Here is a 17,084-nt window from a genome sequence, read left to right on the forward strand (position 1 = left end):
CAAATAAATGACTAGCAACCTAGTTTCAGCTTAATTTATATTTCTTGGTATTTTGGTTCATTACATTTTGCATTTGGTTAGCCTTGGCAGAGCCTGAAGATGGACTTATGCCGGAACTTTGTTGCAAATTTGGATGTTGAATGAACTGAGCAAAAAATGGCATGGCTTATCTTTGCTAGTTTTTCATCTGACTTCAAGTTCCATAATAATTATAATGATAATAGATTTTTCTTTTAGTCAAACAAACATGAAATCAATATGTTACATTCACTAGATCTATGTAAATTTAATGGCCAACACGCCTGATAATTATACAGCAGTGAAGGGATCTGTTTCAATGCAAGTAAAATATATAATTCAACAGACATACTGGTTAAGTAGAAGTTGGAATAGATTCTTATCGTTCGCGATAACGAGGGGGGAGGCTGCGCCTGCACGATCGAGCTTTGTTCGACGAACTTTGTCTGGTTTGACGTCAGAAGCGGGCAAAGTGCTGACTTTGCTCGCTGTTGCTACGATTCTGACGTCACATCGGACAAGTTAGTCGAACAAAGCTCGATCGTGTGGACGCGTGCTAAGTTATGGACTGCTATTTTCAACTACATGGCAGGTTTCATTAAACCTACTTCACTTACAATGTGGTTTCCTCTATGAAAAGGTTTTTGAGGTTCTGTTATCAACATTGTCAAAAATGGTTGATTCGACTGGAGGACTTAAAAACTGAGACTTACTTGGGATAATTTGAAGCATGGCCAAGGAATGCGGAATCTGAGAAACCTCTGGAGGCTGATGCCAGAGCCACCCCTAAAAAGACGTGCCATGGTTGAGCCAGTCCTAAGATCAGATAGGACGCCGCGCACAGCACAGTGACCAGAGCCACTCGGATGTTCACCTCCCACAGTAGAATTAGAGGGCCAGCCAATGATATAAGTGTTGCAGGCAGGGTGTCAGCCACTAGGATTGCCTAATGGAACGATGTTTCTGTTTAGAATTTTTATCAACAGATATGAATTATATTAGCATTATCACAAAGAGAAGAAGCCGAATATAAGATGTGCATCCCACCATTTTTGTAGAAAGTCTTCGATTGGCATTCATGCGCCCGGTGGACAGTAAAGTGAAAAATGAAAGCTAATTCAATACGGTATTATTTTTATCGATCAGGGGGTCGTGATTAATCAGAGATTCAGGAGAAACCCATGTTCTTTAGTTTAAATTAATGAGACCAAACATTAATGTTACCGTTTGTAGGGTGGACTATTATTTTTCCAGCTACTAGTCATTGTATCCTTTAAACAAGGATATAAGATTTTGTAAGAAATTGGGGTCAACTGCTTTTTGAAAACAAAATGCTTGCTATATTGAAGCTAAGAAATGCACCAGAAACATGTGTGAAAACGTGTTCAGACTGGGTGTGTCGCGTGCCATATTGCTTTGTCTACATTTGTTGAACAAATTCCGTAAGAATTAAGCGTACTAATCCTATTATGGAGAACCGTACACAGCAGACAAATAAGAAATATGTATAAAATATCAGTGAGATGATTATTGTTGTTTGTCAGAATGCAAACAGCACTTAATATGCCCATTTACAATTTAGGCATGCCTGGTAATGTACAGAAGTCTTAAACTGCCTCGAAGTATATCAAAGGACCTATTCTTGCAAATAAAATAAATTTTGATTCATACATTTATTTTCATGTTGTAACTTTTAATAGCAGACTTGTGAGGTAGTGCAGAACCCGTTACCCAACTCAGTGAATCACTAAGTGTTAGTACTCGTGAATGCTAGGGTTCCCTACATTATTCACCTCCAACTATTCTTTCCGTTTTAGTTTTCTGTAAAAGAAAATTATTATGCTGGCTTTGTCTATTCGTCCGCACTTTTTTCTGTCTGCCCTCAGACCTTAAAAACTACTGAGGCTAGAGGGCTGCTAATTAGTGTGTTGATCATCCACCCTCCAGTTATCAAACACCAAATTGCAGTCCTCTGGCCTCAGTAGTTTTTATTTTATGTAAGGTTTAAGTTAGCCATAATTGTGCGTCTGCCAACGATATAGGACAGGCCACCACCGGCCCGTGGTTAAAGTTTCATAGGCCGCGGCTCATACAGCATTATACCGAGACCACCGAAAGATAGATCTCTTTTTGGTGGCCTTGATTATACAATGTACAGAAAACTCTATTGCGTCTAAGAAACTTCGCCGCATTTTTTACTTGTTTTCTAACCCCATTACTCTGAAAGAGTTGTTAGGATTCAGAACCCTGCCCACTTATACATATCAGTGCTGTATAAGACATTTGCAGCACTGTTTAAGTCACACTAAGATGGTAAACCAGGAGGCCCCTTTTTGTAAATCCGTTTATATTTTGTTGTGAGGTAGCAAATCTATCTTCTCCCCTTATTTCTGCAGACAATTCTAGTGAACCTGGGTAGTAACTTATTTTTAGATGACGTTGCTATCAGAACAGGAGTACCTGCGAAATAATTCTTGTGTAGTTCTGTTTGGCTGCCATTTTTCGTTTCTCATCTATTGTAGCAACATGGTGCTTGCAATTTGTGATAGGATCCTCTTGAAATTACCTACACAGTAGGTGATGCTGTTCAGGAGACAGTAACATAGTAAAAACCTACGTCGTGCGCAGCGTCCTACCAAGACCTTCCACATATCCTTCATTTGGCAAATCAATTAACATAAAAACAAAAACATAAGCTGTGATTTGATGTTGTATTATTCCACCCTAAAATGGAAGACTGCAGTATCTGCAAAAATACAAAACTGAGAAAAATAGTAGATGCTGCAGTTTTCCCTCGCCCTACTACTGATTTTGCAGATACTGCAAATGGGACCCCCTAAATACTCGTGAAAAGCATTGAGGAATCATTCTGAAACTGCAGTAACTTGGGTATTAGTGTTTCACGAGCCCAATAGGTGGCATATCTCAATTTCGAAAATTTTGCAGTTACTGCAGTTTTCCAATTTTGGGCAGTATTAGCTGATGCACTTGTCAGCGTTGATATAAACTCTGCAATGGCAATGTGGGGAACTACGCTCAACAAAGCCCCACTTCCAGTCCCCCCAAATGGCTGGGGATAGAAACTGAAAGCATCATGAAACAGAACTTGTCATCTGCCAGTGCAAAATAGAATGCAAAATAATGTACAGTCCTGTCTGTTACTCACTTGGCACTAGGTTTTGGATGCTGGCCAAGGTTCATGCGGAGGATGAAGGAAATTTGTGGAAATTGTTTCTGAAACATTAGTCCGTACATGGTTTTGCATAGAGGGTTGGCTTAATAAATGAAGCAGATTTATTTCCTTTAGACAACCATTTGTTGATAAGCCACAAGAAGATTTGTGTTTGCTTCTTGTGTTCTTTGCATGGCAGATCATTGCAGTGCAAATTGGAAAGCGGCTGATTAAAGCATCAGTGTCATAAAGCCTGAAAGATCTCTTATTTAGACAACCAATAACCATTCACATGTTATATGACAATTTTGCCTAAAATGGATATTCAAGTACATACTGATTTAAATAATATAGTGACATTCGCATAACTATGATAAAAATAGGTATTGCAAATATATTCTCAAGCCCACAATCACAGTTGATAGACCAGTACTCTTATGAATCTACCATGCAGGCTCTGCCACTGATAATCAAAAAAGGTATTTCGCTGGAAATCAAATTCAGACCATTCTGTGGATATTCATGCTCAAACTTGCTTGAAAGAAGAATATAACAGCCTCTGGTAAATTTAATAAGGACTATGAATGAAAGAGGATGGATTAGTCATAAGGACACGAAACTTAAACATCAAAGAAAAATGTTTGTTTTTGAGGCAAGTAAGGTGTAAAGGAATGCTGGCTAAACATATGAACAAATGCAATACAGAATATAAATATTATAAAAAAAAGTTGAAAAAGAGACATTTTTGAGCAAGGAAAATGGGAACAGAACTTTCACTGTGCAGGCACATATCATAATATATATATATATATATATATATATATATATATATATATATATATATATATATATATATATATATATATATATATATATATATATATGTATATATATATATATATATATATATATATATATATATATATATATATATATATATATATATATATATATATATATATATATATATATATATATATATATACACTGTATATATAATATGCAGATGTACCACAGCAAAAATGAAACACTGGGTATAAATTATGACTGATTTCACCTATAGAATTTCTGAGACATCTTCACAAGGACTGATACGCAAAATTAGAAATTGATACCTGTGTCAAGTCAGACTAATTCATATCTATGAACAAAACTCAAATATCTCTGTATTAGTAGAAGAAATTATGTTTGGCTGGAGAATAAGAAGCTGTACTGCCTACCATGTTAACATGAAACAGACCCCATATAGACTGGCTCAACCAGTCTTTCCTTGAAATGAGTCTCAGAAATAAGAGTTCGAGAAACTGAGTGTTATAGATGCTAGATGCTACATATTAGCAATGGAGGGCTGTTAGAAAGGTTAACTAGAAGAATGGACATTCTACAGAAGATCAACAGTAAAGCAGGTTCGACTTTGTGGCCCAAGATGAAAGACGAGAAGTTATATAAGCTTTTGGAACATGAAATCCTTTGTGTTACACACAACAGGAAATTAGAGCTGATACTTTTACCTAGAGCACTGCCATATAAAATCTTATATTTGACCTTGCTGTTGGAAAAATTCAGTTCTTCAGATTAAGCTGGGAAACAAAAGAGAACATGAAAAAGCGTCTTTGATTCAATGAGAGAGGGAAAGTGTCTAAAGCCTGATGCCACCCGAAGCCACCTGAACCAGGATGAAAACTGATATTGCACTGAAAGAAGTGCGATTCGGCAGATAACATTTAATGACAAAAAAGAGCACAGTATAAATTCCCACATCCAAACTGAACCTTCTACTGAAGGCAAAACGAGACATCAGTAAATTAAAGACTTGCGCTACTATTGCATCTGGTAGAAACTGATGCTTCCGGCGCTTAGTCTTTAAGACCTAAATTTCATAATCAATCAATCAATCTACCCATAAAAACGCATATGCCCTTTTCAAGAGGTCCTCGACAAAGAGAGAGTGCTGAAGGAGACTGCAGCAGAAGTTTTATTTAGAAATTTGTATATATATATGTATGTATGTATATATATATATATATATATATATATATATATATATATATATATATATATATATATATATATATATATATATATTATATATATATATATATATATATATATATATATATATATATATATATATATATATATATATATATATATATATATATATATATATATATATATATATATATCTTACCCTTCACGGGACGGTAGCATAGAAATGGATAGTAACAATCAATGCATTTAGGAACATGGAAGAAACTGATGGACTGACACAGTACACAGGACAACCTTAAACAACTTATGTACTACCTTCAAGAATGACCCTTTTGCCCTCACCAACAGATTTCTATATAAAACCACTGCGGCCGTGTCCTCCAGCACTCTTCCTTTATCCAGGACCTTGTGTTCAGTGTCCCTGCATATACTATATATATATATATATATATATATATATATATATATATATATATATATATATATATATATATATATATATATATATATATATATATATATATATCTACTTTTTTTGTTGGTCCAAAAACCTTTGCTTTGGCTCTTATATATTTTTATATTCTAAAAATCTTCTTATTCTGTCATTAATATCGGCATCAAGTTAGCCGATACCAACGACAACGCAGTGAAAGTTACGTTATATAGTAGATACCGGTCTGTCAACTATCGAGCATCGTAGTAAATGACTATTTGATAAAATTTCTAACTTGAGTAGTTAACAGGTTGACTCCCTGTTAACAGAAGTTTCTGTTTTTTTCGAGTTCCTTGGAGTCATGATGATTGAGAAAGGAAGGTTATAATTTTCCACTTTCCGTTGTTATTTGCAAGTTTGGGAGCTGCCTAACGCCGTGAGTGCCTGGTTTATTGGCGCCGTTTTAATTCCCATGTCAAACTTCGCTATGAAGTTGGTTGTTGTTGTAATTCAAAAGAACATAAGCATAAGTTTAATCTTCAAGAATGATAAATAAACAGGTTTAAAACTAGCGGAACAGCTGTCAATCCACAACTTTTTTTTTTCAACATTAAAACGTCTGCTAACGTTCCAGTTATAATGAGAGGCCAGAACTAATTTTGGTAACTGTAAAAAGAGTATCGCCAACTATTAACTCTGCCAACTGCTTGGAATCATTTTTGCTCATACCTCTAAAATCCTCTCTGTCAGCATCATGTATTAGAGAAGTTAGTTATGCACGGTTTCTCTTTTATGTACATTAGTGTAAAACGATGTGATGTCTAGATTGACTATAAGAGATATCCTATCCAAATGTATATTTTGATGAAGAAAAAGCTGAAAAGAGCACATCCGTGTAAATTAATTTCTTGTATAATTTTTTCTTTAAAAGGAATCAGATATTTGTAACAGTAATTTCTGAATGATGAGAATACAGGTCTGAGAGGGATATAGAGTTATACATCATCATACACTATGCGTCTATAACTGGAACACACACACACACAGAGAGAGAGAGAGAGAGAGAGAGAGAGAGAGAGAGAGATGACGGAAAATTATAAGGTAAAACAAGATAGCGGGAAGTCAAAGTTTCATTGTGAACTTATTCTCAGTTTCATTTGTAAGAATTTGATATCAATGGGACTTCTTAAAAACGCATGTCATGCCCACTATACATATACCTAGATAGAGATTTGCTACAAAAAAAGGTGAGTATGATCATGAGATACTGTGTTTTAATAGAGAGAGAAATGAGAATAAAATGGCAGGGAAATATCTCACGCCAGTGGACTGTTCTTGGCAGTTGAAGGGGTTTTCAGCTTCGGCAGAAGACGACGAATCATTCGCCCAAAGGCCGGTCTCTTCCGAGATGTTCTTGAGGACGTCAGGAAGTAGACCTTCTCCGGGCCTTCCCTGAGAATGTTCCAGATGATCGTTTTCCATGAATACAGTTTTATTTAAGAAGCAGGATTCTTTGTAATTCAGCAGGAAGTCTGGATGTGACTTGTATACAACCGTTAGTTAATGCCCTTACATAACAAACTGTCGACAGAAGAGTTATATGAACGTTGGTGAAAAAAAAAAATTTGTAAAATTGTATTTAGGGAAGGAAAATTGAAATATTAACTCTTGCATGCATCTGAAGTCACAACCTAGAAGAATGCGAGAAGCCATATTATGGACTGCAAAAAGGTAATAAAACTAGAAATGGAAATTATGCATAGATTACTGGAGCAGTAAAAATGCAATACAGACTTCACATAGATAAAGTTATCTGGCATAGTTATAACTTATTCTGAAACTGAGTACAGTCTGGCGTGTAAACATCCCTGATTTGTAAATGCCCACATTTGCATTTAGGGGATCTTATCAATTAAAACGCAATGAACTCACAATTAGCACGAGATAACGGGACAATTGCGATTGACAAAAAATCAGTCGATGATCTTAGCTAAGATTTTAAGGCAAGATTACAGAATTATGTAACATTATTTTGTTGTCAGGATGTGAAAGAAGGTAGCGTGTGCCACTGGACATCGCCGCTGGTGCAAGTATGATGACATTTGAATTACCCAGGGCCCACTGAGACAGGTCGGCCAGACTAAAGACAAGGGATTAAAGATGAATCACCCGAGTCGACCCTAAAGTGAGCCATGGGCCACGATTTACAGGTTGTAAACCCAGGACAGTTAAACATTGGGTACTATGTAAATACTGTATATATACGTTACTTTGAGACAAATTTAATTTGAATGTCTGAGGTATTCCGAGTAATCTTCATTGCCGTTTACGCCAAAATATTGTTTAAAACAATAGAAATATGGACTTCTTACCCTCGCTATCGACAGAAAAATTAACTTACAGTTGTGACATATGAGGCTGTATTTTTTAACTAAATAACTGACGCGGATAAATAAGTAGGTTACTTGTAGACTCCCGTTCAAAGAAAATACAAAATCGAAACTATTAATGCAAAGAAGTGGGTTCTGGAACTGCCCAGCAAACTGCTCGTGCCTTGTCAGTTGTCAGGCCTCAGTCCAGGTCGTTCCAGCTGAAGTTTCTTCTTGGTTCCCTCGAGAATTGCTCTTGAAATACAGACCGCTCGTGACTCGCCTCATATTCTTTTTTGTTGTTACCATTATTTGTTAAGGGGAATGATTAGGTGGAAGTCCTTTTGTTTTAGGAATTCTTTTGAGAGTTAAGAAGCTCATTTGAATGACGCCTTATAGCGAGCCGCCCCCACATCTCTGTCTGTCTGTCTGTCTGTCTCTCTCAAAAGTTAATTGATAGCTGGGTTAGATCTTGTCACCTTTTAACTCAACTGTGTTAGTAGGAGGAGAGAGGGAGCTAAGATATCAAATTTTGTGAAATGAACAATGTAAGGTGTCTAATATGTATGCAGGCGTAATCAGATTAATGAAATATACTATTTTACTTTTGTGAAATTGAGTCATACGCATTTTAAATGACATAAGGAAACGATATGAATCTCAGTAAATATAAACTCAGTGTTACTGTAGCTATCGTAGGAATGTCAAAGCAGTAGTCGATAACTTTTATTATAGCCACGAAATATTTTCTAAACTTATTTTGAGATAAAGTAATTCAGCAATAATTAGAGTCCATCATTCACATCTTTACAAATTCTCCAAAAGAAATTTTTAATGAAAAATTATATTACATTCAGGAATATGTACTTAACTAATATTTATTTTTCTTTTATCCACTGAAATTATTCAGATTACGCAAGTTATCATGTTACTTCATTTCATAATTCCGAGGGGAAAATCATAGATATCTTGCTTTTGCTACTTACCATTATTATTCACTACTTACTATTATTACTCACAGTAAAAGAGTTTATCACCAACATTTGTAAAAAAAATAATCGTTAAGATACTGTACAAAAATAAATTCCATTTTCTGTTCAGAAATTCTTACTGAACTGAATATAGAATTAAGGCCAAAGGCAAAGCACTGGGACCAATGAGGTCATTCAGCCCTGAAACGGAAGTTTGAAAGGTTTAACAGGAGGAAAACCTCGCAGCTGCACCATGAATCAATTGTTAGGAGAGGGTGGAAAGTAAGATGGAAGAAAGAGAATATGAGAGGAGGTACAGCAAAAGGAACGAAAGAGGTTGCAGCTAGGGGCCGAAGGCACGCTGCAAAGAACCTCAAGTAATGCCTACAGCGCACCACATGAGATGCACTGACGGCGCTACTCGCTACAGGGAGAAATTCTTACTGTATTTACTAGGAAATTCTTACTGTACTCACTTGATATTCCAGCGTCATTAGATCATAGGCAGCAGTGATCATCACCCAGTAGGTAAAGTTGTTGCAGAATCCCAGCCACCTGATAGAGAAAGACATAAAGAAGCGCCTTTTTTCAAAACCTGAAAAACATGTTTGGTCTTCTGGACAAATGGTTCATGATCAGACATAATTCAGCATTGAACATATATCACATTCTCAAGTCACTAAGATGTTCCATCACGCTATGTACAATTCCTCCATGTATCAAAGAAAGATTAATTCCATATTAATGCATACTCATATACACAGATATACAAGTATGAGTAACCATCAAACAATTTATATACTGTATATATATATATATATATATATATATATATATATATATATATATATATATATATATATATATATATATATATATATATATAATATACATGCATACATTCATATATGTTACTGACAGGGCCTCATTAAAACTGGAGATAATCCAGTTTTAATGAGGTCCTGTCAATAATTGTATTAATGCCCAGAACAATTGTGTAAGTGATAAAGATAATAGCTATCAAGGGGTCTTCCAGGAAAAGGCAGCACGTATATAAAAACAAGTTTATTTTGCCGATTTGGCAATTGATATCAATTAATTGACGAAAAAATTGATCGTGTGTAGGGGCCTTAAGGCCCTACACACGATCAATTTTTTCGTCAATTTGATATCAATTTATTGACGTCAATGAATTGATGGAGAAATTGACCGTGTGTAGGGGACATTGATATCAATTTAATTGAAACAATTTCATTGAATCAATTCATTGAGAGATCAAAGATCCTTTGATATTTATTGATGGGTCTTCAATAAAATTGATCGTGTGTGGGCAAAGCATCAATATATTGATCAATAATTTAGTGTTTTCCCAGCAGTGAAAGAGTCGTCATCGTAATCATGGCTGAAAAGAAGAAAGAAAGTGTAGGGGCCTTAAGATTCGGCGTCCATTCTGAGGAAATTCCTGTAATCCTCTGGCTCGTCGTCCATTAATTCCTTCAGCAATCGTGTATGTCCTAGTTCCCTTCGACAGAGATACCATTTCTTCGCCCACTTACTCCTCTTCTTTCGCTTTGGAGTGTCCAGAGCAAGCACTATTCCTAGAGCCACAGATGCTTTCATCTCGAAGTTATGAATCAAACTGAAAATTGAAGTAAAATCATTGACCGTGTGTAGGCACAGTGATTTCCTCAATTTCATTGTCGTCAATAAATTGATATCAATTAATTGACGAAAAAATTGATCGTGTGTAGGGGCCTTTACGTTCGATGCACAAAGCGGTTGCTACAGGTCCGAGTCCGCTGTCACCAGGGAGTCAGTTTCAGAACTGGCTGCAGATTGTCCAGACCTGAAGCCTCCAACATACGTAATCACGCGTTGTTCTGCAAAACCAACATCAGTTTTGCAGATTTTAAAATCATATCTTCCATGCAAGACGAGGGGGGACTTACCACTTTAGAGTCCATCATGATTAAAACTACCATCCCCTCGTTAAACACCCAAACAGCCTCCACACAGCTATCCATAGCATAATAAGTCGTTGGTTTATATTCTGGTCTGTTCCTCAACTTTTACTTAACCTCTTTCTTTTTTAGATGTTTTAGTTTCTCTTTTAACTGGGTTTAAGTAGGTCATGTCCGTCTTTATAGTGATTTTTAAGTTATTTTATTTTTTGTATTTGTTTATAAGATTTTAAGTTACACTATTGTAAATTACAGCCTTGAAAATGCCATGAGATATTGTGAAACACCATCGGCAAAATAAACTGTTGTTTTTATATACGTGCTGCCTTTTCCTGGATGCCCCCTTGATATAGCTACTATGAAGCTTACAGTTATATGACCTGTTTATAAAGATATATATATATAATGTGTATATAAATTTATATACATATATATATATTATATATTTATATATACAGTATATGGTAGATCTAAGCCGGCATTCCGCTGCGAGCCCCCCACCCCCCTCCATAGCTAATACGGCAAAGTGTAACCAGTAAACCGCTAAAAATACCAACCTAACGTACCCTAGGGGTGTTTACTGGTTACAATTTTCCGGTATTAGCTATGGGGCGGGTGGGGGGCTCGCCGCGGAATGCCGGATTAGATCTATCCCGTCGGTAGTGTAGTCTTCAAAGGTCAATTACAGTTTAGTTACAGTCGGCCGACAAAATATTACTTTAAATTATTGTAAAGCAAGTAAAGTAACATAGGAAAACGTCAATTGCCGTGGTCTAGCTCACGGCGGAAGTACGCCTTAGAATTACCATAACTCCTGGCCGGTATCGGCTTTGGGACTGATTCAAAGACAGTACAGTTTCAGACAGTTGGTATATGTGCACCTGACAGGTGTTTTGTAGGCAGAGTCCTACCCTCATTAGTGACAGGTCAACTTTTTACAAATCGAATCATCTTGTGAAACCTCACTTCCCTGTTTCCCGTCTCCCAGCCACTTTCCTTGGAATTTAAACTTCTTGCATATGTCTCTTGACATTGATGGTCCGCCGTGACTGATATTCATGGTCGTAGAGAAACTTTTTTTTTTTTTTTTTTTTTTTACAAAACTGTACTCAGTTATGTTTGTTTCCAGTGTATTATTAAAATAAGCTATCTATTTTGCTCCTGTCCTATTTTCACTGTTCACCGGCGTTTTTCCAGTTTTACCAATATAAACTATCACAAGACTTGCATGGAATTCGTTATACACATCCTTTAGTATTGTGGGGCGAGTTCTTTACAAGTACATGTTTCATTGTTCTATTGTTCTTAAATACAACATAACTCCAAAATTCCTAAGTAGATGGGAAATATCTTTGTAATTATTATTATATGGCAGTACAAGCGGGTGTTTTTATTATAAGTTTCTTTTTATCATAAAATGTCTTCTTTGCCGCTTTTAATGCATTGTCTAATACAGTGGTTCTCAGCCAGGGTGGAATTCCCCCCTAGGGGAGAATTTCAGTTCCAGCGGCGGGCGGGGGGGCGGGGATTGGGAATTGTGACCAAGGATTTTTAGCATATGCATGTTATTTGGAATGTACCTTTTGAGGCAAACAATTTTGGGAAGGGAGGTGAGGGGAATGGCATTCTGACATAAGGTGAAAGGGTGCATGGGCCTAAAAAAGGTTGAGAAACACTGGACAGTCAGGATGTTTCAATTTCTTGCCCATATTCCTAATCATATCTGTTTCATAATCAACGTAGTTAATGTAATCGTTAAAACTGCAGTTTTCTGAAATGTATTCAACGTATCAGTAATTATTTTATGGCCAATAATGGTAGGACATATGACAATTTGACAATTATCTTCATTACTGAAAGTCCGTTTTAAATAAAATGGCTAACAGTACTTTGTTACATATGGTGTGCCTTGGTACTTAAAAAGACAAAGGGAATTTGATCTATAAAAGATTATGGAATATTATAAATCTTACATACGCAGACATACACATACACGTATATACATATATTTATATATGCATGTATATATGTACGTGTGTGTATTATGTCTGCGTATGTATGCTTGATAACATTCCATAACCTTTTATAAATCAAATTCCCTTTGCCTTTTCAAGTACCAAGGCAAACCACATATAACAAAGTACTGTTAGCCATTTTATTTAAAACGAACTTTCAGTAATGAAGGTAATTGTCAAATTGTCATAAGTCCTATCACGATTGGTCATAAAATAATTACTGATACGTTGAATACATTTCAGAAAACTGCAGTTTTAACGATTACTTTAACTATATGGGTAAGGAGCGCGGTCACTCACTGGAAACAATGCTCTTTTGTCAGTTAAGAAACGGTGACAACATCAAACTATCACATTACTTTCAAAATGCTCCCTAAACAGAATAAATGCTGTATTAGTGCCAGATATGGTTTTCGGTACAGTATCACTACAAAGATTTCAGAACCTTTCATAGCTGGTAGCTCAGAAATAATGGAATATGGCTAACAATCTTACTGATCTGTTCACGCGCATACATATACATGCACAAGCTCATATATCGATGGTGGCCTAGTTAATAATTATGAGAGAAGTATTACCCAACAGGTTACTCAGCTGTGGTGGATTTCAGCTAGTGTGAAGGTAATGAAGCTTGCAACATCGCTTCAAAAATACTTGCTGAGAAACGGAAAATTAACACATTTTGGAGCATCTAATAGCAGTAGGCCTAGGGTGATATATATATATATATATATATATATATATATATATATATATATATATATAAAGGATGATATTTATACATATATGATGTAAATATATGTATATATATCTCCCTAGGCCCACTACTATTAGCGCTCCAAAATGTGTTAATCTTCCTTTTCTCAGCAAGTTTTTTTGAAATGAGGTTAAAAGCCCCATGTCCTTCCTCACACTGGCTGAAATCCACCACAGCTGAGTAACCTGCTGGATAATATTTCTCTTATAATATTAACTAGGCCACCATCAATATATGCGTGTGAATGTGTGCATGTATGTGAAAGTGTGTAACATAAACCCGTCAGTAAGATGGTCAGCCTTATTCCATTATTTCTAAGCTACCAGCTATGAAAGGTTCTGAAATCTTTGAGTGATACTGTACCGAAAACCATATCTGATACTAATACAGCATTTATTCTGTTTAGGGGAGCATTTTGAAAGTATTATGATAGTTTGATGTTGTTACCGTTTCTTCACTGACAAATGAGCATTGCTTCCAGTGGGTGATCGCACTCCTTACGTACGGCACCGATCTCTCAATGAGTCTTTTCACTCACCTTGCTTTCGAAGCCGGGGCACAGACTTCACGCGACGCAATACGAGTGGGCTCTAAAAATAGTAACACCTGGTTCGATAACCTCACTGCAAACTCAGAAGCCATTTGTAAAATTTATTGTAGGTCGTAATTCACGACAGGTCGGTCTTTAAATGTATAAACTATGTACCTTCGATTTAAAATACGGCAACGAAACAACTCGCTGACAAATATTTTGCAGTGACACTCGCCATCCATAATGGACAGGTTATTTTGGATATAAGTTGGCTACGTTTCATACTATAATTACATCGATCGGGAAAAATGTAAATGGTGGGTTAGCAGCTGCTGTGGAAAAAAATTCATCACGGATAATGTAAAAAAGGACACGCAAGCACGATATTTGGTGATGTATGTAATAGGAAGCCACAATAACGTATCTGAGCGACTACATTTTATTTCCGGTCACAGCAGAGTGATGCACCAAAGATCCTTCCGAATATAATTAAAGAACAACAACAGTAATGATGTACATTGGTATGTTCAACAGAAATAGTGACGCTAATAGTACTGGTCCAGCCAATTTCAGTTCATGAGTGATATTCACATCTTGATATTGAGGGTAAACCCCAATAGCGCCGACAACTCCGTTCAGTCGTCTTAGCATTGAACTCACTAATATCGCCACCATTTCATCAAGGTCTAAGTAACTTTCATTAAACCATTGAACTCTTTCTCTGTAGAAACAATACTCCCAGTGTGTTATATTTACGTTCGTCTTCATATTTGTAAAAATATTCTATTTCAATTCTACGATTTTTATGGTATTAAAAAGAAAATTGGTGATGGGTAATATTTATGTTATCGTGCATTTAAACTGGTCTACTCAGAATCCAGGCGTGCCAACCGAATCTTTTACTTCAAAGCGTTTTGCTGCCTATCAATCAAGCGGACTTTATTTTAGTTTAAGTACGGAAGTTATAATTGATATGACATTTCTGATAATTATATCTAATTTTCTAAGGTAAAATAACGTTCTTTCTTTTAAAAGAAAGATATCTAAACAGATAATAATCTGGTGACACGGTTGATAAGACTGTTCGTATCATCTAAGCATGTTGAAATATTTCAAAATGATTCGGAAAAAATACTTAAAACCTGTGTAAAACAAGGAAATTGCTTTTATTATTATTATTTTCCGCTTGTTTTAATTGATTCTGATTTTCATAATATAAAAAAAATTTGCTCAAACTAATTTACACACGGAATATAAAAAGACAGTAGGATCCGAACGATATATTCCGTAAGTAGTGTAATATTCTGTAGCGTGGTTCTACATATGAAAAATAATTAAATCTAGGTTTTTGTTGATAATTTAGTATCCACTTGAAGGGGCGACAGACATCTCTCACAGATTTGTATATAAACAACCCATGCATGGCAAAAAAAAAAAAAAAAGCTTCAATGTGCATTTAGATTTCAAGAAAAGACCTGTCTTTTGCTTGACACTCAAGCCATCACTTTCGAAAACTGGGCCCTGCTCACACGAGGCGATTCCAACCGTCCGATCTTAAGCAGGCGTTTCAACCCAGTGGGGTCCTTTGGGAGTGTTTACACACACAAGAGGATGGTTGGCGTCTTTATACGCGCCGCCTAACACATAATCTGAGATTGCTGTCGCCAAGGCATCGCCAGGTCGGACCCTCCAGATACACGTGTTTCTTTCAAAGTAACTATTCTCGCGGCTCATTGGACGAATAGGTGCTTTTGCCAGAACAAGTGCGAATGGAGGCTAACAGGTTTGATATATATATATATATATATATATATATATATATATATATATATATATATATATATATATATATATATATATATATATATATATATATATATTTTTTTTTTTTTTTTTTTTTTTTTGAGAAGATGAAAAACGTCTACCTATTTGGTACAGAGGTTTGCAGAATATCAGGCCAAAATAGTAAATCCTCAAACAACGTTATGGTAGTTTTGCAATAGAGTTACGACCGTTTCTTGTGCGCTTCTATTAAGTCTCAGTCAAAATAGGGTGCATACCCAACAGAATCTTTGTTTTTGCTTTTGCTGAATCGTGGCGTCGATCACCTTGTGAGAACAGTAAGGCCCTGTTCACACCAGGATTAATAGTACTCTATTAATCCTGTTTCACACGAGGCTATTTCATTTGCGACGATTCCAAATCGGTGGGGTCTTATGGTTTTGTACAACTACTGTAGGTACTACAGTTATCACAAAGTTTTCTTCTGGTAAAATTGATTTCGCCCATGTTCATAGAATTAGAAAAAATATCACATTTAATCACTGTCGGTAAATCTTCAAACAATTTTATATTCATGCTCAAACACTGTATTGAAAACATTTTGGTTGGTGTTTTCTTAGTTTTGAATATAATGTTACGGACATTCACTGCGCAAGTCTTTTGTCTGTCAATAATAATAAAATCCGAGTGGTTCTTGTTTGTCCGGCCCGGGTGGGGGCGGGGTAGGTAGGTCATCGGGAGGGTAGGGGAGACATGACACATCCACCCTCCTCCTGCAAACCGGGTAGGTAGGGGACCATTGCCGGGTTCCAGCGCAGATTAGCGCTCGCCATCAAGCTCGTTCAAAATAAGGAGCACCCAACAACATTCTTGTGTTTGCTTTTGTCAAATCGTTTGTGTTGATCACCTGGTGTGAATATCAGTCAGTGCTTTCCACATTAGGTTCCCTGAATAGGCCTATATTATCCTTCAGTAATGTTGTTTCAAAATGTAACCAAAGTACCCGTGATTAGCATATGATCAGTATATAGATCTACTACAGTTGGTGAAGATAGTTGGCACTACAAAATTAGTCACCACCA

At 36.1% G+C, this 17,084-nt stretch overlaps 1 protein-coding gene across 2 annotated transcripts in view; it reads right to left on the reverse strand.

The window, feature by feature from the left end:
• Cln3 (CLN3 lysosomal/endosomal transmembrane protein, battenin) overlaps positions 1 to 17,084 on the reverse strand; it is a 97,261-nt gene that overhangs the window by 41,647 nt on the left and 38,530 nt on the right. For both annotated transcript variants that reach the window (XM_067121030.1, XM_067121035.1), the window contains exons 3-5: positions 9,432 to 9,510; positions 6,936 to 7,067; positions 732 to 964 (exon numbers count right to left, since the gene is read on the reverse strand). In XM_067121030.1, the coding sequence (XP_066977131.1) occupies positions 732 to 964; positions 6,936 to 7,067; positions 9,432 to 9,510 (444 nt within the window). The remainder of the gene's footprint in view (positions 1 to 731; positions 965 to 6,935; positions 7,068 to 9,431; positions 9,511 to 17,084) is intronic.

The sequence above is a fragment of the Macrobrachium rosenbergii genome, chromosome 2 (assembly GCF_040412425.1).
Source record: "Macrobrachium rosenbergii isolate ZJJX-2024 chromosome 2, ASM4041242v1, whole genome shotgun sequence".
Lineage (NCBI taxonomy): Eukaryota > Metazoa > Arthropoda > Malacostraca > Decapoda > Palaemonidae > Macrobrachium > Macrobrachium rosenbergii.